At 34.9% G+C, this 27,236-nt stretch overlaps 1 protein-coding gene across 1 annotated transcript; it reads right to left on the bottom strand.

Moving 5' to 3' along the window:
• Positions 1 to 1,714: 1,714 nt before the first annotated feature.
• LOC129799304 (uncharacterized) lies at positions 1,715 to 26,750 on the bottom strand. Its single transcript, XM_055843047.1, has 9 exons — positions 26,256 to 26,750; positions 26,044 to 26,190; positions 25,829 to 25,981; positions 25,632 to 25,770; positions 25,363 to 25,574; positions 17,470 to 17,892; positions 16,944 to 17,399; positions 2,324 to 2,426; positions 1,715 to 2,207 (listed from the first exon to the last, which is right to left on the bottom strand). The coding sequence occupies exons 1-9, from the start codon at positions 26,415 to 26,417 to the stop codon at positions 1,810 to 1,812; spliced, it is 2,193 nt and encodes a 730-aa protein (XP_055699022.1). The 5' UTR covers positions 26,418 to 26,750; the 3' UTR covers positions 1,715 to 1,809.
• Positions 26,751 to 27,236: the final 486 nt, after the last annotated feature.

Below are 27,236 nucleotides of genomic sequence, written 5' to 3'. Positions count from 1 at the left end.
GTAAAAACGCCTCGCATGAAAATGTCCTTAAGGTAATCTCGATATTCTTTAATTATTTTTGGTTTTACATTATTATTTTTATTTATTTTTTATATTGTGTTGGGGGTGTAGAGGGCAACGATCCCTCCCTGTCCCCCGTTCGCTACGTCTTTGTTTAATATTTAATGAGAATCGACAAATTAAATTAAATTTACTTTAAAACCTGCAATATTAAAGGAGCCCGGTGAGCCCGGTGGATAAAACTAAGTGTTTTATAAGCTAAAAAACACATACGAAATATTTAACTCTTTCGCGTCATTAGGGTCATATATGACCCGGGGAAAAAACAATTTCTTTTGACTATTTACATTAATTGAAATCTATCGGTTTGTGCACGACATCATAATAGAAGGATGTAAGATTCTTGGCTAATTTTCTCAAGACTCCAGATATTCAGGAAAAGAAAATATTTGAGATCAAAAATCACGAATTTCGAACTTTGTGAAATGACTTTTCTTTTTCAAAATTTTTTATATTCATTTATTTTTTTTCAGCAAAAAGTTCTTTAGAAATACAAAATAGAATATCCAAAGATTGTATATTGCATATTTTGATATAATAAATTACTCTCAATTTTCCAGAAAAGCGTGTAGAATTTTCCGGGTCATATATGACCCTATAGTCCCCAAGGGTAACAGTGTTTTCGTCCCAAACCTGCAGCGAAATGTAGTTGGGACATTGTTTTTCTTTGTGAAATGCAGGTGGGACATCTTGCTCCTGGACATTTCATCTAATATCTGATGAATTATAACATATTTTGCAATATTTTAGAGTATTCTGCAAGCGTCTCATATTGTGCAATTGTATTGTGTGTGAATAAATATGTGGATAAGTTTATTTTTGCCAAATACCACTCAAAATATTGTGACAGTGACTGTTCAAGGGATTACCAGGAAGATTCCTTGAACACCAGGAGTACAGTGTTCATCATAACAATCCAGTTTGCCATGGTTTTGGCCAAATTAATAACTTCAAGCAAAAAAAACTCTTAAAAAACCCGTGATATAGATTTTGAAAATGGTAAATACACTTCCCTTGAGGACAACAGGGTCATATATGACCCGGGGTTTTTCCGAGTTTTCACGCAATGGAAAATTTTTTTCCTCTCTGAACTATTATATTTGATCATAAAGCATTAGGAAAAACTCAATTTTGCATAAATTCATCTGCTGAATAAAAGTGGGACGCGAAAGAGTTAAAAGCGCTTACAGCTTACCTGATTATTTGCCGAATGGCCGAAATGAAGTCTTAAATGTGAAAATTTGTAATTTGTTTCCAGATCATATCGCCATTTCATGTAGTGGGCACGGAGCGATTTGAGAATGTCTCATCGAAATACCGTGTAATGAACAGCTGCATTTACAAATTCTACACAGTTTTGGCCTTTCAAAGGAATTCCCCATACACTGCTCTCTTTACCAAAGAAATACCCAAATACCTAGAATCGGGTCTGCTCATCTACTGGATGAATTTGAACAATATTCGGTATGGTAAACCCTACATTTATACCTTCTTCAAAGACACAAAAGACACCATGCGTGGACCCCACACTTTAACCATGGAAAACATTGCTCCAGGACTGTATGTGCTGGGAATCGGCTTAACAATATCCACGGCAGTTTTCATTGTGGAACTCCTGCACTTTTGGAAGTATGGACAAAATAATTAAAAACAGTTTACGTGAAAAAAACGAGGGGATCAATTTTTTTTTAATAATAATAATAATATTCTAACGAGTTTTTTTCTTCAACGGAAAAGAAACTGAATCTCTTAGAGGTTCATACACCGAAGATCTTCGACATTTTTCACAATTTGCTTATTTGTGAGTGATGTGAACAATTTCCTCCTGGCCACTACAATCCTTCGATTGTACCTAGCCAGCATCTCTGCATTTTGCTGCACTTGGACATGTGGCGCTGGAATGGATACTGTTGCATGTGATGCTTTGCGTGGCAATAGAACAGGACGACAACCAGCAAAACGAAATCCAATCCTCGGTGGAATTCTCTTGAGAGTTATTCTATCAGGCCTTTCAAAGCACTCATCATTGCCCTGCCTGAAATGCCCACAACTCACCCTTGAGCACGTCTTTAGGAGCACTTTGGACACTATCTTGTACTTAATATGTGATTCAGTCGCTGATTTTATGGCAATTTTATGGAGTTTCTCTGCAAGATGGAAATTGTTTATTTCTGTTAATACACACACACATATGCATTTAGTTTATCTCCAACATTCCTTAATAACAAGAAAATAATAAAAATCCATCAATATTATAACTTACTTGTGTTGTAAATCATGAAGGGAAGGAGGGAATCCCCACAGAGTGTATAGAGTAATTCATACAAGTAACTATCACCATTTCCACAAATATACACAGCAGCAATCTGGTGAAGAGAAATCAACAGAAACATGAGTATCCTTTTTGCCCCAAACAGCAAAAGGTATGTCTGCATTATATCCCTGTGATTTATTTTGATTAAGTCACCAAGCCAAAAATCTACATTTCAAATTATTGTTGCAAAAGGGAAATTTGGCAAAAGAAGCCAGAAAGAATATTCTCTTATTCAAATCCTCTTTGCGGTTTATTTAACTAAAAATTTCTCTAATGAATGTAAATTTTGAAGTTTCGAGTTTATTTTTCTAGCATTACAGTGTTTGTCCGTTTTTCCGTTTGTGTATTTTGAAATTTTCAAACTCAAAGTTAGACTCTCTGTGTTTTCAATGGGCAGTGAATCGGTAAATTACCGGTAATGCATTTACTTAATTACAATATGTAAGCCCAGATGGGGCTCGCCTAAATACAATACAAACTTATAGAGGGAAAATGGGGAACTGAGGTTTGCCACCCTTATTTCAACTTCCTGAGAGTGACTGTCCACGGCGACTGATGCTCACTCACTGAAGTACTGATGTTAATTGCCATAAGCAACAAGAGCACCATATAGCAACCTTCAGCACCCGCCTTGGGATGGTAGGGGTTGGGCGTGTTAAAGGAAAAAGGAATTGGGATTGGTGGGTTGCAGCCGTCGACGAGGGTTGACATGTGTCGAATAGGCCGCACGCTCTACAATTCGGCCAATCCTGACGAAGCTGCCGTCCCTTGGCAGCGTGGTGAATAGTAGGAGCCCCAGGCCAGGACCGTAGTCTACCAACCTGCTCCTTTAGCCCATAGCACCACAACACCTAGGAATCTAGTATGCCCACCAGGATGGTGAATTAACCTGTAAATTCCGTGTTACATAGAGCGCTCGAATCCATTTATCACCATGGATCGAATGATTAAGCAAGCTTAATCTCACAGTCCTTTCAACTCACTAGGCGCTGTGACCTGGTCTTTCACTAACCAGACATGGAGGCCCCGCGAGAAGCTACAACATGGGAACGTGTTATAGCTACTCACTTCATTTGTAGGGGTGACACTCCCCGGACTCAATGATTGAGAAAGTGCCCGTGAGAAGCGCGAGCCAACAGAGTAACTGTTTGGGCAAATCACATTCTTTGACGTGGACATCCTAGAGATATGGAGATCGCCTAAAATGCCCGTGAAGAGCCAAAAACCCACAGCACCTGTTGGAGCCAATCACTGTATTGGTAGTGGACACTTCCGCACATCATTGGTCAAAGACCTACATTCCGCGTAGGTTAGGCTAGCCTCTTACACACTGCGCATTTTCTCCTAGGTAATTCCACACACGGACATCCTGTCTCCACCCGAGACCTGTCCTCTGCATTCTTCTGACGCCTTGCCAGACTGCAGTGACGAATCCCATCGTCTATGACTCTACTCTGTACTTCAAATGGGCCACATTTTCTCTGCAGAAGTTCGTTTGACCGGTACCGGTTTTCCATATATCCATGAGCTTTCCTCATCCATATACATCATGCTTTTCTTTCGACCTTAATCATTCCTCTGATATCAAATTCCTTGTTGCTATACTGATTGAATTTCCCTTGATCCAACCAGAAATATCCATGTAAAAGCCTGCCACTAGTGTGACCTATTGGGTACAACACGTCTTTGAAGTGAACAACTTCAGTGATTTCTAATCACAAATTCTTTGTCCGCGATTATATTCAGCATCCAGAATGCTAGATCTGCCCCATGCCTTTGTACTCCGTGAAACTCCTGTCGCATGTTAACTTGATATCTTCAGTGTTTAGTGTTGTCGACTCTTTCATTTAATCTCTTCTGTTGTAGTTCATTTCTCTGATAAGGATCCTTTAACGGTCCTACTGGTTATATTTCTGTTGTCGTGCATTCGAATTAGATGTCATCCGTGTAGTAGAAGTTCGCTGTATTGTAGAATGTGCTCTCTGTCGAATACTGATCCTGTTGGTTTCCAATGTGAAGTCTTCTTTTCCTCCTTCAGGAACTAACTCGGTGCGTTCGGCGCTTTCGTTCCCTGTTCCCTAACTTTGGGATGTAGTGATTGTATGCATCATACACCTGGCCAGATTCTGTCCGCTTTGTTGTAATTGGATCTTACCTCTGGACCTAGGAATTTGATCATACCACTATCCCATCATTACCGTTTTCGTCATGCGAATCTTTTACCGACCGTGTGCTTTAGAGTTTATAACGTATCGCTCCTATTCTTCGAATATACCCCTGAATACCGTTTCCTACTTATAACATTAAATAGCCTGTCATTAATAAGTTGAGATTTATAATCCCTTCGCAGTCTTGTGTAACAAAATACTATACGTGATGTTATAATTTTAATTTAGTATTAGTAGTCATGTAGTTCCAACAAGAGTCGTCTTGATTCAGAGTCCTGAGCCTCGCGTAATTTTGGTATCTATCGTGGTGTGAAATATGTTTCAACTTGAAATTTTCAAATGCTCGAACTCTACGAGAGAGTACTTTCCCTCATCTTTAATTTCTGTCTCAATACCAAATCTTCTTCCAATCAATTCTACTTGCTTGGATAAAACCCGTTGAGTCCAGCCTTTCTGTACTCCTGCCATTCTGCTTTTCTTCTAGTATTTCACGAAATACGTTTCATTTATATTCGTTTATTCCTTTCATACATTACAGTCGAATCTTGTAAGAGTCCCCTGTACTATTTTTTTCATACATAAACACTGTTGAAGATTCCATTATTTTCTTGATGCCGTTCCCCTAGGTCCAGAGCACAATAACCCCCGTCCTGCAAACATGCCTTCGAAATCTCATATGAAAGTAAGAGAGATTAACATATCTAGATCTCACTCATTCTCATTGAAACATCAAAAGCACACCTACAAAACAAAAACTATTGTGCGTTGCGAATTACTCTACTATAATGTTGGCTTTAGACTTCCTACTGCACACGTTGTTGTATTTGGTTCATGTCTAACTCGATTATGATCTTGTTTGTGCTATATTTATATTCACAATACGACGTTGTCCAAAAATTTTCATAATTACACTTCTGTCCGTATAATGTCATCTATCTCTTGTTATAGTAACGACTGTTATCACTTCGTACAACATCTTCCTTAAAACCTCATCGTATGTGTGAAACCCTTACACACACAGCATACTATTTCTTCATACTCCTATTAGATTCCATACAATTTGTTTATTTCATACACAACGCCATCTATTTGCGAATCCGTGCGATACAACTTTCAACTCAAAGTTTTGAATATTTCAACCGTCAACCTAAATGAATATGTTGTCCTACTTTCTACCTGTGCACTTTCGACAGCTGAAAAAGGTTTTTTCCTCATTATCCCGTGATCCTAAAAATGTGTACCTTTAATATGATTTGATTTCTGAATACTAAAAATATTGATCCCATAAAGTGTAATACAATATCACTGATTCATAGATTTGAAATTCTTAACACCGAATCTTGAATTAACGCGTTTATTTTGAACTAGGCTTTACTTTCCATTTACTAAATTCTAGTGAATTATAACATGCGATTAATCATAAGTTGAATTACAACATGCGATAGACGTCGGGATTCTCTTTACATTAACTGTTTTACTCGACATCCCCGAGATACTGTAAAAGTCCTTTGACTATTTTAAAACCGACCATCAAAAATAACCTTCTTTTCCTTCAAGATCTATCTAATTTAATGAATCCTCAGATGCTGTAATAAATGCTTTGATGCTAGATTGCTTACACGTCATATTGAGATATTCTTATATAACTCCCAAAATTTTCGGATTTCTTTAACATTTAACCCATCCGCATCTATCACATATTATATCTCTCGAAACCTAGATTATCCTGGATAAACCATTTCTGTACAATTGACATACGCATCTTTGCCGGAAAAGAATTTCTAGTTACTTTATTATCTTGCATAACACGGTAAGGATAACCCGACGGTCTTACAACTAGGTTTCGCATATTTGCTCCAGCTTCGTGGAAGATCATACATGTTCTCTACTTGATCACCTCTTTCTCTCTCTTCATGTAAAATCCAGGACAAACTTCCTTTTCATGTAATTTCACTGTGCCATGTAAACAAATTATGATTGAAAAAATTCAAAATGAAGAATTCATTCTGTGACTGTTATGAGATCCACACGCTAGAGAAAGTGATATCTATATTTTACATTATTGAAGAAATTTTGACGGTTTTCCCTGACGTCAACAATTTACTTCAATATGGCAAATATTGACGAACATTTATTATAGTGTGTAGAGGCCATTAATTTTCCGAATGACAGCGTGTTCCTATTTCCCCATTAGATAGTTCCTTCCCTCGCAATAATCATCTATCAGTCTCTAAGGAGTCACTTCCAAAATACGATCAGTCCATCTGTAGTATCTCCATATATCGCCTGAACGAATTACGATCTTCTGTTGATGTAGATGGTTCGACAAAGCCTTTCTCAATCAATAAACTATTATATTTTCTGCGCGAGTGTTGCACAACTGAAGTTAATTTCTATGTCGCAAATGTTGACTAAAATAAGCGTCGCGTCGATATGGTTACGTTTCATGATATTCCCTATCGTATTCAACCTAGATCTACACGCGATTTAGTGTCTTTATGTTACGTAGCCCTGTATTCCCGTATGTATTAAGAATTCTAAAGAGATTATATTGATATTAAGACTTTTTCAAAATACTATCTAATTGTTACTGAATTCGACTTATATAACCGTGAATTACCCGTCTTATTTATCTATGATATATCTGCCATCTGAAATCCGCTTCCTTAAATTTTGAGTTACCCCTTTTATTCCAAAATATTCCTTTTTGATTGAGATCAGATCCAAGAGCATGTGGTTGGGAAAGTTTTCAAATTTCTCTAGGTATGGCGACACGACATAATGTTCTTTCGAAGATCCTTCGTTTCGTTAATAATTATCCGTTGTCTAATATATTTTACAATTTGTGAAAAATGTGGTATGCAGCTGTATACATTTTAAAAGCATTACACATATCTATTTATGTGGGTTTTATTGCAAGGGATACGTTTTCGACCCGAGTATCTGACCATCCCGGAAATCCCAAGACCCGCCTAATGAGTGGTGCATTGTAAAACTGTAAAACCTTTTTGTAGGATAAATTGCAACATTGTCGGTATGTCTGTTTGAAAAACCTAATTACTTCATTTCCATAAGGCGCTTGAACTAATGGGTCCTTGCAACACATTTGGGTTTTCCCAATTTGCTTGTCGATCCTTTTGCATTTATTTTATGATCCCTGAATGAGGTGTTGTTTTTCGCCCCTTAACCCAGACGCATTTCTTTTTGTGTCTAAGCAATTGAAAAACTCATTTAGACCATTTCCTCTAACGCATCCTTTCAATATAACATTAAGTTTGCCGACGTGTCGGGTCCCTTTGTCTGCAAAAATATTTCAATATTTTATAGCCCCTATCATAAACCTAAGTTTGTACCCTTCTCTACCAGCATTTTTTTGGGTTATTCCCATACTTTCGAAAATGGATTACTCATCTTTATCATTTTCTTTCCTTTCTTCTTATATTTCAACATTATCATTATGAATTCCAATTTTTAATATTTTAATATGTCCTTCAATTCCGTGACCGCATTAATGTTCGTTAAGCATATGTGATATTGATCCTTGATCGCGTGAACTTTCTGAAGATACGTATGTAATATCAAACGTCTTATCACTTATGGATATCAATATAAACCTCTGAAATATAATATATAATTGCGATTCGTCTTCGCTTTCAAATGTGTCCTACTCTTCAACTTATGTTGCTTATACAACTGAAATTATGATTTCTCCTAAGATAAAGTTTTTACGAATTCTTCCAAATTCCCAATTTTGATTCAATTTACAACTGCAATGGAAAATCTCATTCACACACACTTTCGAGGGCCCTCTATCACACATCAATCTCACAGATCATTCATCGACACAGCTTCTAAGTTCCATTTGCAATTATTCTATGTCTCATCCGAAATGTTATAATCTTATTGCTAGATGAAATTTTTGCTTATCATTGACCTCTTAAATCTTCCGATATATATTCGTCATCGACTGGGTGTTAAGTATCGCCACGAAAAGATTATTTGCTAATGTTCCGAAGAGTACTTTTGCTCAATTAATATTTTAATTTAACCTACGTAATCCTACGAAATCACTTCCTTGCATACGGCCCTACAGACTTCTAAGTTATCTTGCTAACGTCTTCTGATCTCGATCACTAATTTACTGAGTTGCGCACTTAACGTTATTCTTGGTAAATCATGAAAAACTCGCGTTAGATCTATTAAAATAGTTGTCTCAAATGTAGATTTATACCTCTTCTATTAAATTTGATTCACTATGTGTTTCCGTAAAGAAATGGTCATGGGACGTGAAAACAATTATTTATTAATGGAATTAATAGTGGTTTTGAAGACTATATCACAGATGCTACGAAATGATGAAGTTATGGAGGACTTGCATCCGAAAGTATCCCTGACGAACTTTTAATTTGTGGCTGTGATTTAGATCCTTAATAAATTTAAAACACGTTCAAAATGATATTTATAATTTTTAGTTATCGTTTGCACAAATTTCCCAGCAAATCATCCCTCACTTTTCCTTTGATGATAACACGTCAAATATTTGATTGATATTATATATACTTCTATGAAATTGGCACTCATTATATCTGTAGCTACGATTGCTCAATATAAATAACTTTTTCTAGAAATTTAATTGGAATGGACTTATCTCAAAATCTTTCTCCGATGATCTCTCTGTACTAAGACCTCCATCCTCACAATTACTTTCTTGAAGAATTCCTCGCTCTTATCTTAAGGCTCCACAATCTCCTGGCTCCACAATACGATGTCTCCTCCGCGTTGGCTTAGTGATCCCGCATGGACTCCCCAGTCATCTGCAGTTTCTTCGACAGGAATCCTCCATCTTATCTTCTGTGTTCTCGTAGTATCACTGAACTTTACACATCTCGACCACAATGCAAGATTAATTAAAGTCTCAACACAACAACTACAACAATTAATTAAACTGTTTTTTTCGCGATCCACTTTTGGGGAATGGGGATCCCACTTCTGAATTTGTAAGCCCAGATGGGGCTCGCCTAAATACAATACAAACTTATAGAGGGAAAATGGGGAACTGAGGTTTGCCACCCTTATTTCAACTTCCTGAGAGTGACTGTCCACGGCGACTGATGCTCACTCACTGAAGTACTGATGTTAATTGCCATAAGCAACAAGAGCACCATATAGCAACCTTCAGCACCCGCCTTGGGATGGTAGGGGTTGGGCGTGTTAAAGGAAAAAGGAATTGGGATTGGTGGGTTGCAGCCGTCGACGAGGGTTGACATGTGTCGAATAGGCCGCACGCTCTACAAATATTACTTATATCGTTTATTCTTTTCAACCTAGAGATCAAACGATAAGAAATATGTATCTACTTTCGGTCTTCGGCAATCCTCTCTGACCTAAAGTCGATATTATCTAGGGGAAGTGTGCCAAATTTCGGCCAGCTTGTAATTTCGGCCACTTTGAGTGTAATTTTGGCCATGGAAATTAATTAATTAAAATTATGTATGTAATCTTCGAATAGTCAATGAATTAATTTTCCTTTTATATATTTATTCATTTTTGGACATATTAACACAAAAACCGTTAAATTTTAGGTATAATTTGAATTTAAATTGCGTTCTCAGTGTAGAGAGAGTCTTACAAAAAATGTGACAGATCGATTGCGTTTCTATAGTAGTCTTACGATTTGTAGTGAAGTGCAAAAGGTTTTCCTTCGGTGTTTTTCATGAAAATTGATTAGTTTTCATTAAAGATTGTTTCTGTTTATGTTAATAGTCCCAAAAATTTATGAATTATATAAAATATGGCTGATTTCCACCTATCCTGATATAACTGCGGCTACTGAAAGACAATATCAAGATATTTTCACTATTGAATTTAATATATTCTTTCAGGTGCCTAAAAAAGATGCCTGTAATGAGTGTACTATGTATCAACTCAGGGGTAAAGTTGGTCAAAACAATCTAAGTGATCAAGAGAAAGATCATACCAAGGCCAAGGGTGGAGAACCAAGAGAGGGTGACAAGAATTTCGGCGAGGCAGATCGAAACGTGACCGTGATTACCCTGGATTTTGAAAAGATTCTTTCCTGTCCACGAGCAAAATTAATGTGCACAACTTTACAATTTATTATTTAGTAAATCGTAATGTAGTGTACAGTAGACTCTTCGATATCCGGCTGACTGGGAGACATGACATTTAGGTTTTTTGAATGATCAACGGTTTCTCTATTTTGTGCAGTGTGAATTTATTTTCTGTCTGTCAAAGAAAAAGAGAATTTTCTTCATGGTGTGCTTATGTTTCATTTTTTATCACAATTATGTATTAAAAACTTCGATACAATGTTAATAATACTTTAATTCACTCTGGACAAACTTCATGTTTAGTGAAAATAATTTTGAATATATCAACCGCGAGTGTTTGGCAGCTGTCACCCGGATATCGAAGTGCCGGATATCGAAGAGTCTACTGTATTACACTTGAGACGAGAGTGTTAATTCGCGAGCCGTTAGCGAAGTCTGTAGCTGTTATCAGGACTTCGGATAATTGCTGTGCACAAAATAAGAATAATTTTTATTTGCTTTTTATGCATTGATAGCTAAAAAGCACAGCATCGATATCACATGTGCGATTTTTTCATTCTTTATATAAATAAAGATAATATAAATAAATATAAATAAAGGATTCCTAAACGGACATCTCGTCCATATACGAAAATACCGTTGAATCATTCCTAATAAAGGTTTTTTCGAGGTCAAAAGTCAAAAAAAAAAAAACTGTGAAGAGCATATTTCCCAACAGAATACCGGTAGCCATTATCCTTTGGTTAAGAAGGGACTTGCTACCCTTCAGTGTTGTTGAAATACCCAAGTCATAAGTTCCAAAGAGGATTTGCAAAAACCACTCTTTCGAAGAGCTGCTACGAAGATATTCACAACAGTAAGGTAAAGTGATACAAATTGGACATAGTGTTACAACTTGGATAATTCGCCGGTACAAGTTGGACAGGAATTTTTTTCTTGATAAATACAGTACTAATTTTTTTTTAAAGCACAAGGAACCAAATTATAAAACTAAAGCCTTAAAAATATTCAAATAAAAATTTAAAAAGAAAAATTAAATTTATCAAGAAAAAAAGCCCTGTCCAACTTGTACCATATTGTCCAACTTGTACCATGGTCCAACTTGTACCACTTTACCCTATGGAGGAAAAGCTCAAACTGAAAATCTACGATGGAACCAAAGACGTGAAACATCTTCTTCTTCTTCTTCTATTTTATGTAAGGCTGTCGGACTCACTCGGGGCCAGCCAATTGTGAAACATCAATTACCACGGACGCGTGGTCTGACAGATGTTCGCTAAATTATCTGACGCTCAATGTTCATTACTTTAATAAAGAAATTAAACTAAAATCATTCACTTTCACGATTTTCCAGTTTGACGGAAGCCGTACAACACAGAATATTTCCTGAGAAATGTGGAGCATGAAGGTGCTTCTCAAAAACCATTATTAGGGAAAAGTGGAGCATCTTTGAAACTGTGTTTTTTCTCGTATTTTAAATGGAAGAGGACCTTATCGTGATATAATTTAGCTTCAGAAACTTATTGTGAAGCTAAATTGCAGTGTGGTTCAATTCAATTTAAAAATAGGAGAAAAAGCCCAATTTCAAAGGTTCTCCACTTATCACTAGTAATTGTTTTTGAGAAACACCTTAAAAGGGGGAATTAGGGCAGCTTTGAAAGTAGGCCTTTTACCCTATTTTTTATTGGTATTGAGCCCTATCATAATGTAATTTAGCTTCGCAATTAGTTTGTCGAGCTAAATTATATCATAAGGTCCTGTTTTATTTAAAAATAGGAGAAAAAGCCCAATTTCAAAGTTGCCCCTATTCAAAGGTGGCCTACTTCTCCCTACTCCACATAACTTCTCAGCATGGCATAGAATGAGCTCCACCACGTTGTTGTCATTGACTACAATCTTTTGAGCCATTTTGCCGGCTCATATTGGATAATATCAAAATCTACCAGTTGCTTGGATGCTTCCTCCTTCTCAGAAAATTTTGGAACATTGACAAATAACGTCAAAGTGTTAAAACAAGCTCAAGGAAACTCAACGATCCCCTTCTCAATGGATTCATTTTGATGGACAACGAAACCATCGTTAAAGGTGATGTTAATCATCTTCCTGGTTATTAGCAATTTTACTCAGTAAAAACACGTACGAGTGTGGCTAATATGTTCCGGTACAAGAAGTACAACAAATTCCCAAAGAAATACATAGTGGATGGCTATCTGTTCTTGTGGCACTGTATTGCAATTGTATTGTGAAATTTTGAGCATTCAATTGAATTCAGCTCTCTACTGTTGCCATTATTATATAAATAACACACGTGATCTCCTTTTTCTTGGTCACTTATGGCCTCTACATAATAGATAAATTTATGTCCATATTGAAAAGTTTTTCCTACGCAAGCTTAGAAAATTCGTTTCAATATGTTCATAAATTTTTCTAGTGTGTAGAAGCCATTAGACTATTTTGATCAATCGTACTCTTGAGTTGGTATACGTATACAGTACACTCGTTTCAGGCATCCTTTTTAAGCACATGACAGCTTATATTAAACACACTTTTTGTAAGAATTTCTCGATATTGTCGTTTCAGTAGCCGGTGTTCCTTTAAGCATACATGCATCTTTGTTATTCTTAGTTCTTGCTTACACAATGTACTTTCAAGTAGTCTCACTCCTCTCATATGGCCTCTACACACCAGAGAAACTTATTTCCGTATTGAAGAGTTTTTTCCAACAAAAGCGTAATAAATTTGCTTCAATATGGACATAAATTTCTCTGGTGTGTAGAGGCCATAATACGAGTCGACGAATGGAAATAATTTAATATGCTTCCTGATAATACATTTTATAACACAGTAGACGTGGGTGTCTTTGACCCTGCTGTTCGTAAACTTCTCTTCAATTCAGATATATACTTGAGGATGATCTTCAGTTCCGTTCGGTTCAGATTCAGATCCGATATATCCGATCAGTGAAGACAAATCTTAAGTATTTAAATTAAAGAAAAGCTTACGAAAAGCTGGGGAAAACTTACCCACATTTACGGTACTAAACTTACAAAGCATTTCTCAGCAAGCTTAAGTAACTTTTAAGGTCATTACACAGAAAAAAATATTTTGTAAAAGTGTTCGTAAATGTTTGTGAATTCCTATGGAGGAGTTACGAAATGCTCGTGAATCGTATAACCCACAAACATATTCGTAAAAGTTTGTACTTTTTTCACAAACATTGTTCGTAACACGATCACTTGACGAGCATTTTTTGTACTTTTACAAACATTTGTTCGTAAATGTTCGTAAACACACAAAAAAATGTTCGTAAAATTTTTGTTTGTTTTCCTGTCGAACATTTTCCAAAAATCTACGAACAAATGGCAAAATTTTACGAACATTTTTTTGTGTGTTTACGAACATTTACGAACACATGTTTGTAAAAGTACAAAAAATGTTCGTCAAATGATCATGTTACGAACAATGTTTGTGAAAAAAGTACAAACTTTTGACGAACATGTTTGTGGGTTTATGGTTCACGAGCATTTCGTAAGTCCTCCATAGGAATTCGCAAGCATTTACGAACATTTTTACACAATATTTTTTTTCTGTGTAGGTGTTTTTGGTTATTGTGGGAGGAATTACCAAAAAAATATATAAATAAAAAATAAAAGTGAAGTTCATTTTGAGTAATTAACCAAAAATCCCAAATTATCAAGAGAACTAATTTGGAAAAGGGGGTGTCAAAGCGTCCCAGGCCTTGCGAAATGACCAAACTTATGACTTAGATGTTACACCTCAAAAGTTCTTTCGTATCATTTACAATTTTCCGGTTCTCAAGCAATCTGAACCGATTCACAAAACATTAAGATCCCACAAAATAGTTTTAGGAGTAATAAAAATAATTGTAGAATTAACCCTTTAGCAGATAAGACCGTCTCAAGACGATTTTCACAAAAATCACATTTACTGCGATTATTCAATTCAATTCAATTTAATTTATTAATAATTCACGATTATAAAATTTTTATTTATTTAAAAGTGATATAGTGTCCTCGGTAATAGTCTTACTAACATCTTTTGAAAGTTTAAACTCATTTTGACTCTTCGTTTTGTTGCTATTCCCAGTTTTGTGTGACAGATCAGAGAAAAAGCAACAAAAAATATTTATGCAAGAAAACTCATTTTTAATTTCAAGAAAATACCGATTTAAAGTTATCTGACTAAAATAAATTTATTTTTTTTTACTGAAAGATATGTCATTCTTCTTTGTATATTTTATTTAAAAAAATTGAAAAATGTGAATTTCATAAGCAAAAACTGTTTAAAAAAAAATTATATTTTCTCACCTAGGGCCTAAACTAAAAGAGATAATGAAGAATGGATGGTTTTTTCGACTTTATTGGACCATAATTATCTTAGAAAACATTGTTTTAGAACTTTTTTTCGCATATTAAAGAAAACACTGAAATTAACTTAGAGGGTTAAAATTAGTCACCGATTATGAGCCTACTCATTAGCGAAGACTGGGGTAAAAAGTCACAAATCGAGAATTTTAAAATTCAATATCTTCCAAGATAAATAAGATAGCGACTTAAAATTTTTTCCATAGATAGTTTCCATAGGTCTTCTTCAACATCGTAAGTTTGTTAGAATTTGAACAAGGAATTTATAAAATAAAAAATATCGAAATTTTTAGCCCTATTTTTGAAATATTTTCCGTGCAGAAGATATCAATTATTAGCTACTTATATTAAATTTGATGCACTACTGGTGAATATTTCCCAAATTATCTGGATATTCTTTGAATACGAATCCGCTATCTATTTTAGAATTTTACAAAGATTCTTTTCTCCAGAAATCCTTTTATTAAAAACGACCACTTGGGGTAAAAAGTAACAAAAGCTATGGAGCAAAAAGTATCAAAAACCGAAACAATTTCTGATGTCCCACGGTGAAAAGAAACGTCAATGCTATGTGTCGCGGCTTGTTTGCATTTGGTCAAACGATTTGCAGTCTTTTGTGTGTTTTTTGTAAAATAGCTTAAAATGCGCTTTTCTCGCTCAGATAGAGAAAACGGTGTTTTACAAAGGTGTAGAAGAATATATTTCCTATAAAAATATGTAATCTAGGTATTTTACTTAAATTTACAGAATCCCGTAATAAAGCGAATCAAAATGTGATATCTGATACAACGGATATAAACGTGATAAAACGGCTCGATAAATAAATTTCCTTACAAAATAAAGGAAAATTACTTTCACAGAGTTGTAGAGCGGTAAATTTCCTATAAAACTATGCTAATTAGAAATTTTGGAAATGCTCGGGTAGCTCATAAAAAATAAAATATCCGTTTTGTGACTTTTTGCCCCTGTCTCCCCTACCAATTCAGAACCGATTGGAACCGCGGGTCAGACATGTAAGAAAGTCCAAGACCTTTTCAACGAGCCCAACTATGATACCATTCGGTTGAGAAATACGCTCTCTAGATCTTTTTCAACCTTTGACCTTGAAAAACTGTTATTAGGAGTAATCCAATGGTATTTTCATATAAGGACGAAATGTCCACCATGATAATTTCTAAAACATGTCCAAAAATTAAAAAAAAACGCACAATGCGTTTTCGAGCAATCACAAAAAACATGTTTCTTTTTAGGCGTGGTAACGGTCAAATACACAAACGGACAAACAGCGTGACGTCAAAAAACTCGAAACTTCAGATTTCCGAAAATATACCAAAATATGAGCCCTTGAGGGTAAAGAGTCTCAATATATATAACTAAAAATCGAAGGATTATCGTCCTTGGAAATTACAATGGACTAACTCAGATTATTGAATGCACAGTTAGCTCAGTTTTAATGCACTTAGACAGAATATTTAATAAATTTTAATATGATGTGAGTCACTAAATTAATTTATTAGAAAATTTTTTTCAAAATTTTACTCTTTTTGATTGCTTGTGCAATTTTAGTTATTTTTCTTCAGTCATTATATTGAAATAATTATTTACACAAACTTTAATCTTTCGTACTGTCTTTTGAAAAATGTCTGAAAATGGGTTGGCCCCTTGTAATTTCCAAGGAGCTATATATACTGATCTCTCTGTAGAGCTCGAGCAGTAAAAATATGCAACTCAAAAATTATTAAGTTGATAGTCAGTAAGTAAAATTGCAATGTTCTCGAAATTATTTGACGAAGAAACTTCATTGAAAACTCGACAATGTGAATACAATTGTCAGATTTATGATTTTCAGTACATTTTACGCAATGCTCATGCTCATTGCATTCATTTGCCAAATGTCCAACATCACGTCATTTCATGCAATAAATTAAAAGTCGTTTGTACTCACATTAAATTCCTGTAGAACCCATTCTGGAGTCACAATTGGATCAATTCGCTCAAAATAGATGGAAAATTCCCGAAAGGGATTCTCACCGAGTGCCCACATTGCTCTAAAAGCCCTTATAAGCCACTCAAATTCCCACTGCAACTGAAGGTATTCCCGACTGAAGAATTCCTTCAGTCTGGAACGTATGAGATTGCAACAGCGACGCTCCACTAAACCCCAAAAACTCCCCAAGCGTCCCAAACACTGACACACGGTATCAACACAATCAAAATCACACATTTGCGTCGTTATCACGCCACACTCCTCTTCTCGCCAAAAGACAGTCTCTGAGTGATTGTCCGTGATCTTGGCAGTCTCATCAACTACTGAGATACTTGTTCCAGCAACTGGTTCAGATTGACACGAGGCAAGAGGAGGATCCTCCTGTTTGAAACACATCTGGTTTTGTGACTCACACTGAGGAAAAAATATCAATATAAAAGTTTAACATTAATCCTCGTCCTAATCAAAAAAAATAGAATCTAACCTGATAATCCATTGTTTCAGCACTTCCGTTGTACTGATCATATGTATCCATAAGTTCAGACTTAATCCTAACGATATTGCTCTGATCAATTCCACTCTCGTGCTTCATCTCCAGCCCATTGTTCTCCATCATAATGAAAAATGTCTCACACTCATTCTTAATATCCGTAATATCAATTCCATTGTACATGGATGGTTCCTGCTTGATTCCCGTTATTGTATTTAGAAGATTCTCATCCACCACCGTTGTGTGGGGATTTTCAATTGTGGCCACATTCACCTGGCCATTTTCACTGTGATACCCGTGAAATGTGAGATCGGGATTAGCCTGGAAATTCCCATTGGAAGCTACTTCCGCTGAGAAAGTGGCTTGATTTGCCGGTCCCAGAAGGAGACACACCAATATTTGGCACAAGTAGTACATCTGAAAGTACGAATTCAATCGCCATATACAATTTATTAATCACATCGACTTTAAACTTGAGGAATTCCTATAGAATCAATAAAAATATTTTAACTCTTTCAAAATTTACATCGCAGATAAGATTAACAAAAATCAAACGCAAAATTTCGGGAAAATCAAACGAGAAAATTTCAAATCTAATTGTAAGTTGTTCAGGATAAGTAAAAAATTAACCACGAAAAGCCTACATCACAAGTGGTTGTAGGAGAATTTCTTAATATGAGCCAATTCGGAATGCATTCAAATTCGATTGGAAGCTGTAGTTTTGGGTAATTCTGCATTAAATTGTGAATAAATACACATATCGTATTTAAACTAAACTATTTGAGAATTGAACAGGCTGGTAGAAGAATGATATAGGGCGGAACTGCGGCAGAATTAGTCGGGGCTAGAATTCGGTAGTAAAATATTATAATTTACCTTAAAAGGCATAATTGAACAAACCCGTATTTACTCAGATTTCTTCCCTATATTGAATTTATCAAACTGATTTAAATAGTCTAATCTAAAACGTCCTTTTGTTGAATTGTTGAACTTTGTGAGATTTTTCTCTTTAACCTCTAAGTAACGTGATCGATTGGAAAAGGTCATTTTGGCATCTGCGCACTTTCACAGAATTATCAGGGCTCAATGGGATAATTTAAAATCGGACAAAACTCCCCAATATTTCAGATAAATCAAGAGAAAAGGAGGACACCCAAAAAGTATAACGAAGTATCTTTTCTTTTCTTTAAGCAGTGAGGAAATCACAAAATTCTAAGTTAGGATTTATCTATAATTACTCCATAATACCCTAAATATGCAAAAAAAAAATCGTTTTCGTTATACTAAAAACACAATATCGTTTAATTTAAATGATCATCTTAGTCGAGGAATGAAGTACGCACGAAATACATATATAAATTATAGTCCTTTACAATTATGGCGAAGTAATCATCAAAATCGATTAAACGGGAGTCTTAATAATTTGGGTTATATATTATAAAAATTGGTTTTTGTTTTTAATGCTCTTAACATTGATTCTACGAAATCCAAATGTTTCAGAAAGCTGTATAGGAGAAAGTACTCTCTTCGAACGTTCATGCCTTCGAATAATGTGATTTTTTTTTTACTTTTCCTAAAATACTTACACATTTTTACTAAATATTAGTTAGCTTATTATCAATTATTAATAATTATGTGCTAATTATGTGTACTCTTATAAAAATCAAAGAAAATTCACATTATTCGAAGGTATGAACTTTCGAAGGGAGAGTACTTTCCCCTAGTAATTTGCAAGACCTTGTATTTGCGCCCTAGATCTTCCCATATGAACATTTAGATTAGTAGATAACAAGATTGTTATACACACTATCAGGAATTGTTGCCTACTGTATTGTCTTTAATTAAGATATTCCCTAGTATTTTGAAATCCAGGGATCCTCTATATCAAGAAAATTTCACCTATTTTAATCATTCGAAATTTCACGAAAACTTTCATTATCACCCCTGATCGAATAAGAGCCTCTACACGTCTACACACTGCACACTGGGAGCAATTTTTGTAAAAGATATGCTTTTTTAACACTTCGTAGAACCCTAACTAAAAGTGTCACGGAGGGACTAAATGGGCAACCGCTGCCATTTATCGGATTTTCAAAATATTTTGATATTTTTACTTATATTTAAACATTCGGAGCTTTAGTCAGTTCTTTTCTTGTGGTCTGAATCAGAAATTTCATCTCCTTGGGTACTGTATCTAACTGTGTTATCACACTTGTACATTAAAATTTTAATATGATTCACATTAATTGTCGCTGGTGAGAGTCCAAATATGTAATTTGTGTGTTTGAATCATTTTATATTCAAAATTTAATCTATTTGTTGATAAAAAGGTAGACTTGACCCGCAAAATTTGATATAAATTGATTTATGGCATTAATGCGAAAAATTAATACGATTTTCTCTTTAATTTTTTAATGTGAAAAATATTTATGTTTTAGGTAAATTTAGACTTATTTTTGCAGGCCAAGTCCACTTCTTTATCAATAAATAGAAAAACCCCAAATATTAAGTAACTCAAAGACACAAATAACATATTTAAACGCTCACAAGCGACAATTAATGTGAATCACATTAAAATTTTAATGTGCAAGTGTGATAACGCCGTAAAGATTTCTAACCATTCAATGTTTTCATATTTATCAGAATCATGTAATAATCCTTTTTCATCGAACATTTCACGATTAAAGTAATTCACTGAACTTTCATTATTTTTCTTCTCAATAATTTGCCAAAACACTTTCAATTTGTTCTTTTAAGGCTTTTATACACTAACAATCAAGAAAATTACATCGGCAGAACGTCAAACTCCCATATAAAGTCCATATGGCAACCACTGCCACTTGGTCCTTCCGAGTGCAGTTTTTTTGTTTTTGCAATATATTTACATTAATATTTAATTTTTATTAAAAATTTTATAACGAAAAAATAGCCAGATAAATTCTGCACGCATTCAATCAGGCCTCCAGGCGAAATGATATATTCTTCACTATAAAAAAATAAAATTTAAAAACTGAATTGGCAGCGGCTGCCACTAGGGTCCTTCCAAGTGTTGACGAAAATTTCCCCTAAAGATCATATTGTAGGTAGACAAAAACGTCAAAGTTTTTAAAGACATTTCTTGACGGAAATTGCTTCCAAATAGATACCATATTATAAGTTGTATAAATTTGAAGCGATGTTCTAGGCATTTTAAGGATTTATTTAAAATCCTCTTAACTAGAATTAAGGTGGTCCAGCGGAAATCAGTCAAGTTTGCTGAGATGGCTGAGATTCTCTACAAACTCAGCTCCTATTGTCTATGGTGAAGTCCGACCTCGTCTGGCCCGCCCAAATTTTGGATTAATAAAAATCGTTTTTTTCCAGTTGGTCGTCCTATCGTTTCTACGGACTTCAAACGCTTCTGAAGGGAAAACGAAAAGAGATATCGACAAACGGTTTTCGACAAGGGTTAAATATTGTTGTCCATTTAATGGTAATGTCAGATCCGTCCCATACTTCCCATTACACCATTTTGGAACACCCCCAAATTTTGCTAACCGAAAACTACAGTGAGAAATAACGGGGGTGCGATGAACTTTTTTCCTCATAACTTTAACACTTTTCAGGTGTAAAAATATATCAACATTTTTTAATATTAATTTTACACCTTTTTAAGGGTAAAATTAACATGAAAAAGGGTAACTTTAACCCCTAATACACCTAAAAAGCATAATATTTACACCGATTTCGGGTCAATACTGCAGGGTAAAATAAACATTTCCGGAATGTTATTTTAACTTTTTCGGATTTCTCTCAGTGTAAAAGCTTTCGATTGAAAAATAAGTTATGTCGCCAATCCCACATTACCCGATCTATAAGGGATCAAAAATGAATCTTAAAATTCAGAAAGGAAATTCAAGAAAGGTCTCATTAAATACTTTAACTCTGTCAAAAATACTACAATGTCATACGATCACACTAGGAGTCGTAAAATCAAAAAATCGATTTTCGAAAATTCCATTTCAAATATCTCTGAACTTCTATTTTCGACCTCGATTTAATTTTAATATATTGTCCCTTAAGTCAAGACCTTTTTAACGATGGATCGTGTTTTCCCTTTGCTATATTCTGGCCAGAACTTTAAGTGAAGAAAATAACTTGACCGGACCATATTTTCGGTGTTTTTATTAACCGATTTCTGCTTCATAGTGAATTATCAGGAATACACCCGGCCTGTTTTATGGAGTTTATCTGAAGAACAGGCTGGATTGAGACACCCGGACCTTAATAGGGTAAATTTTAGGGAATGCATAATAGGTCCAATAGAGAGACCTGGATGCAGCGGTCACCTTTGACCATCTGCTCTTCTAAATTTAATCTAATCTAAACCGATTTCCGCAAAATTTTAGGCGAATTTTTAAATTCTCATATTGAAAAATTATTTTAATTATTTTTTATACTTCCATTTTTTTAAGCAAACCCCTTTTGGGAATAAAAACTACATTACTCATACGTAATATTTTTCATTAGACTGAAAATTATTATTCGTTGTTATTATCAGAAAAATTACTTAAAGTTTCGGGCTATTTTTATCCCTATCACACGTAGAGGTAGAAAATGTACCGAATCAGACTCTGTTGAACTTTCCAAGGTTAGATGTAACACGTTTCACACATTTTCTTTATCGGTTTAATTTTTATTGTTGATTTTCGGTCCGTAAAAAGTGTCTCGTCGTTAAAGGATTAAAGAATCGCACCGAGACAATTTTATCCATTTCTGCGGCCAAAAACAAATTGTTCGGCGCGATTCTTTATGGCTCCGGCAAACCTTTTAAATCAGGAAAATTTCACGAAATCAAAATTCATATCCTTTTCTTTCTCAATTTCTTCAATGAATGAATATCTCATTTTTTCGCACTCCAAATTCGGTTGAACTAAACTGAATTTGTCGTTATTTCTAAAAAAAAAAAAGATTGCTTTCAGAAAGAAAGATATGCAAATTTCAATTTAATGAAATTTTCCTAATCTAAAAGGTGTGCCGGTTATTATGGTTCTATTCTATATTATGGTTCTGGAGCAACTTTTAGGTCAGGACATTTTAGCTTAGTCAGGAAAATTTCATGAGAGCGAAATTCACATTCCTCTCTTTCTAAAATGTTTTGCATAAGTCTACACTCTGTCCCGGGATTATGCACATTTTCGGGACCGAGAAAACCGCGCGAAGTGGCTTCATGCATCGAGAAAATTTGCATACCCGCAGGCAATTTCTTTAAAAGTAGTCAAAACAAAAAGATTCAAACGTTTAATAGAAATTCAGCAACAAACAGTACTCGCTTGACCAAATTTCTCCAATAAATTGTTAGAATTCTTAAAATTTTTACCTTAATAAAAGAAATTAAAATTTTATACTGAAAAATAAGCACAATTGGCCTCAATTCTAAGATCAAGATCAAGATCAAAATTTCAAGCTGTCAAATATTTCCAAGATCAAGATTTCATATTCTGACGTGAAGTATTTATGGAACTTAAAATGTCTTAGCTAAGAACCAAGACTTCAAGATTTTCCACACTTAACGAAACGTCATTTCTGACAAATCGTCAGTTAAATCAGCATTTGCCGTAACTTCCTTTTGAAAACTTTTCAGGAGACGAAATTTTCAGTTCAATATTATTTTTCTTAAAAATGAGCCCCGAATGCGATACTTTTGAGTCAAAATAATAAAAATGGCACTAACAAACTGTAAGTTAACTCGAGAAAATCTTTATAAAATTATTTAAAAGTTGAGATATTGAGATATAGGGTAAAGGCTCATAATTTTGTCCAGTCAGTGCAATATTGAGAAATATGTTAGAAGAAACACAATAATATTTTGTCGTAACTTCAATCGTTTATAAAGCCGTAACTTCCAATGTATGGAGATCTTGTAAGTTACGACAATTTTTAAAAGTGCATTATATCAATTTCAATTACTCTAGTGATAATAAGCGCTTTATTTGACTAAATTAATCAATTAAACTCTTAGGGGAAAGTGGTCTGCCTTTGAACGAAAAATGATGTTCAAAATTTGACTTTTTTTTTCATAGTAAACTACAACATGAGTTTTATTTTCCACTACATCAAAAAATTCTCTTGTTCATTAAGCTTCTATGCTTACCCCATTCAGAACTCGCAAGTCCTCAGTTTTTCCTGGTGAGGAACTTGAAAATGTGATGTCGATATATTCAAAGGCTGCCTGCATGGCCTGCCTTTGAATGTGTTTGGGCAGCCTTTGAATCTTAATTTTTCACTGAGAATATTAGGGCTGTAACATTAAATGACCCATAATTGATTAGCATGAACCCTAATGCACTCAATAAAACCACCACTGTAGTCAAAAGTCATTATACAACAACATTTTTTACATTTTTCTGAAGCACTGTTTTTCACTTGAAAATTTGTAATAAAACGCCATTGAAGTTGCCAATTGTCAGTTTGAAACATCCCGGCCGGAGCAAGATAGCATGTTATAAGTATTTGTATGACATTCGTCGAACCAAAGTAGGAGTTCTATTCTGCTCCCGGACAGGAAGCTGTCAGACGTTTCAATGTATGTAAAGAGAGGATTCAAAGGCACACATAATTAAGATTCAAAGGCTGCCGCAGAGCAATATTTGTAAACTTTTATCACCCAAAAAATTTGTCTCATCTGAATCAAAATGTATTTGGAGAAATACCATCCAAGAATAACCTTCTATGACTCACAATAGAAGATTTGTTCGAAAAATTATTTTGATTATGAAAAAACACATGAATTGTGGAACATCAAAATTACAGTATAGAGCTCAGTTTCGTTTTTTTGCCCTAGCACCTAGAAAATACGAGCTAGGATCTGCATTTTTTGATGACTTGTGAGGATTATGAATAGCTATCTAATAGTTAATAGAAAAGAATTTATGCTTTAAAGAAAACTGAAAAAATTACGATATTCAAAGGCTGTCGCATTCAAAGGCAGACCACTTTCCCCTATCCCTGTCCCTAAAAGCTTTTATGTCATAAATTTTATTGAATAAATTTTGTGCGCCACGTCGCTTGTTTTGTTTTGAATTAATGACAGGTGGGTAGGGATTTTTTCTCACTTTTTTCTCACAAATATTGAATTAAAATGATTTCATGTTACACTATTCGCACTGTCTTTCGATATTTGGAAGAGTTTATAAACGTTTTATTGAGAAATATTGCAATTTTGCTGCAAATTACAAGCCACGCAAGTGATCAAAAGAAGTTACGGCAAATGCTGATTATTGAAAACTTTGTATGGAAATTTGTCGTAACTTCCCCAAAAATGGAAGTTACGACAAATTCTGATAATTTTTTCTTAATTAAGGGCAGAATCACATTGACAGTAAAATGCTTACCGTCACCGTCAAAGCCCTCACCGTATTTAGTTGATTTACGCATTATCATTGTTTTTTTTTTTAATAACTGTCCATATTTTTTTCGTAGAAAAAATAAAAAAAATATGTAAATTTTCGGAATTTTTCGTAAATTAAACTTTTTTTAAAACATTTTGTAGCTTAGACTTTGCTTATATTAAAAATTCATTATTGAAAAAGTATATTTTATCTAGAATTTTAAAATTTAATTGCAAATTTCCAAATCATCTAATTGAATCAATTCGATATCTTACTATATTCGGACTTCGGAAAAATAATGCTCGAAGCGCTTTTGTAGCAGTTACCCAAATCCAAATTATTCAAAAACCCATTTTTAAAAAAAATCGATTTTTTGAATTGGCTTAGAATTAGAATCTCCTTTATTATAAGCTTTTCAGGCTTATCATCACAGAAATGAAAAAAAATATGGATTTTTATTAACTTTTTGCTTCAAAATTTAAATTTCTTTTTTGTGAAAATCGATTAATTGACCTACCTCTGAGTTGATTTCTGCATCCCTGGCAAATGGGTTCCTCGTGAGTGTGATGAGAAGTTCCATTGCCCTCTTGAGTGTGTCTGGCTTGTATTCGAAGCTCAGCAATTCCGTGCATTTGTTCAGGAGCAAATTTACAATGCATCCCATGAAGGGATTTGTAGCTACAGTCTCCATAGCCTTGCTAAAGGTCTCCCCATTGCCCAGGAAGACCGCTGAAAGGCCAGAAGTTTAATTTAATTTGCTTTGAGAAAGACTTTTTAATACCTTACCATCACATAAATGGTCCATAAAATCCAGCAAATCATCCGACATGGTCTCTTCCGCGAGCCACGAAGCACAAACGTCCACACGACTCGTGGTGACTTGGACGTCTTTTAAGTACTCCTCCCTCAAGTCCACTATTCTGTCCTGGAAGGGATTTTAAAGGATTAGGAAGGATGAACTGGAAACTTTTCGGAAAACTTACTTTGTTGAAATGATAGACACCATCGTATTCAATTGTATCCCATTCGGAAGATCCTGCCCCCAGGACCGGACAGACATTTGCATCCTTCAGGGCATCATTCACCAGGTCCACTGTGACTCTCCCATTTGAGTGACGAGCATAAGTTTTGAGAGTCTGACCAAAAGAATAAACCTCAGAAAGTTTCCCCACAAAATAAATAAAGAATTTCCCCTTACATTTCCCAATTCCCAGAGCTTATAAGTAACATCTTCAGCTACCCTGGAACAGGCTTCACTGGATAAATCAGTCTCCTGTTTCTCATGCTGCTCCCAATAGGACTTAATAGACTTTGGACTGATCCCTGCATAATTCTTGTAGCGACTCTGTTGAGAAAACACCTAAAAATCAGATCCCACCCCAAAGTCCTCGCCCTATTCCTCCGAAATACCTTCTCCGATGAAGATGTCGTAGGCTCACTGGACGCTGAGGAATGTGAAGAATTCTGTGAGGACTTCTTGGATTTACTCTTTGATCCCACCGACGACGAGGATTTCTTGTGTGATCCACTCGACTTTGAGGCAGAAGCCTCTGTGCTGGCAAAAGACTTCATCTCACCATTCGAACTCACTTTCTTAAACAATTCCCAGTTGCAGAATCACAAATCTTCATCCACTTTTTACCATTCCAGCGACAAAAAAAATCAGCACTGGAAAACCTAACCTCAAAATACCATCAGCCACTTTAAACTCAATTTTCACACCGTATTCACACACACTGACCGAATTAATGAGTTTTGGCGCGTGCGTGACTCACGAATGGAGCATATTTCACCAATTTACCAAGAATTTGTGCGCTTTTTCGTGCGATAGAGAGCGTGAAAAGTGGAAAAAGTAACCACAAACAAAATACATTCGGAGCAACACAAAAAATACTGACAGCTGTGACTTTTGACAGTTTTTATATTACGTGTTTATCAAGTCTAAAATATTACGTGTATTTTATTACATTTCATACGAGGTACATATTTAAGAAAAAGTAAAAAAAATACGAAAAATTTGATGTAAAATATGTAAAAAAAAGTTAAAACCCATAAAGTAAACCCCTAGGTTTTGAACTACTTCTCTTCCTTATACTTTGCCATCCATGGTGAAAATGGCTTATAAATCGGCTAATAAATCACATCTATCTACAGTGATCTATCTACAGATTGATACACATCAAATTGTTTGAAATCCAACGATTTTCTTTATTTACATTGGAAATTTGTGGAGTGAATCCTGGGGTGGAATGATAACTTTTCAACACTATCGAATCGATAGTATCGTTAAATCTATATCTGTTAGATTAAGTGAATATCGACTTTTTACGCATTTTTGGGCCATTCATTTGACATTTTTAAAAGAATGCGACTGTTTATAAATACACAGGT

The sequence above is a fragment of the Phlebotomus papatasi genome, chromosome 1 (assembly GCF_024763615.1).
Source record: "Phlebotomus papatasi isolate M1 chromosome 1, Ppap_2.1, whole genome shotgun sequence".
Taxonomy (NCBI): Eukaryota; Metazoa; Arthropoda; class Insecta; order Diptera; family Psychodidae; genus Phlebotomus; species Phlebotomus papatasi.
This window is presented reverse-complemented; position numbering and strand designations above follow the sequence as displayed.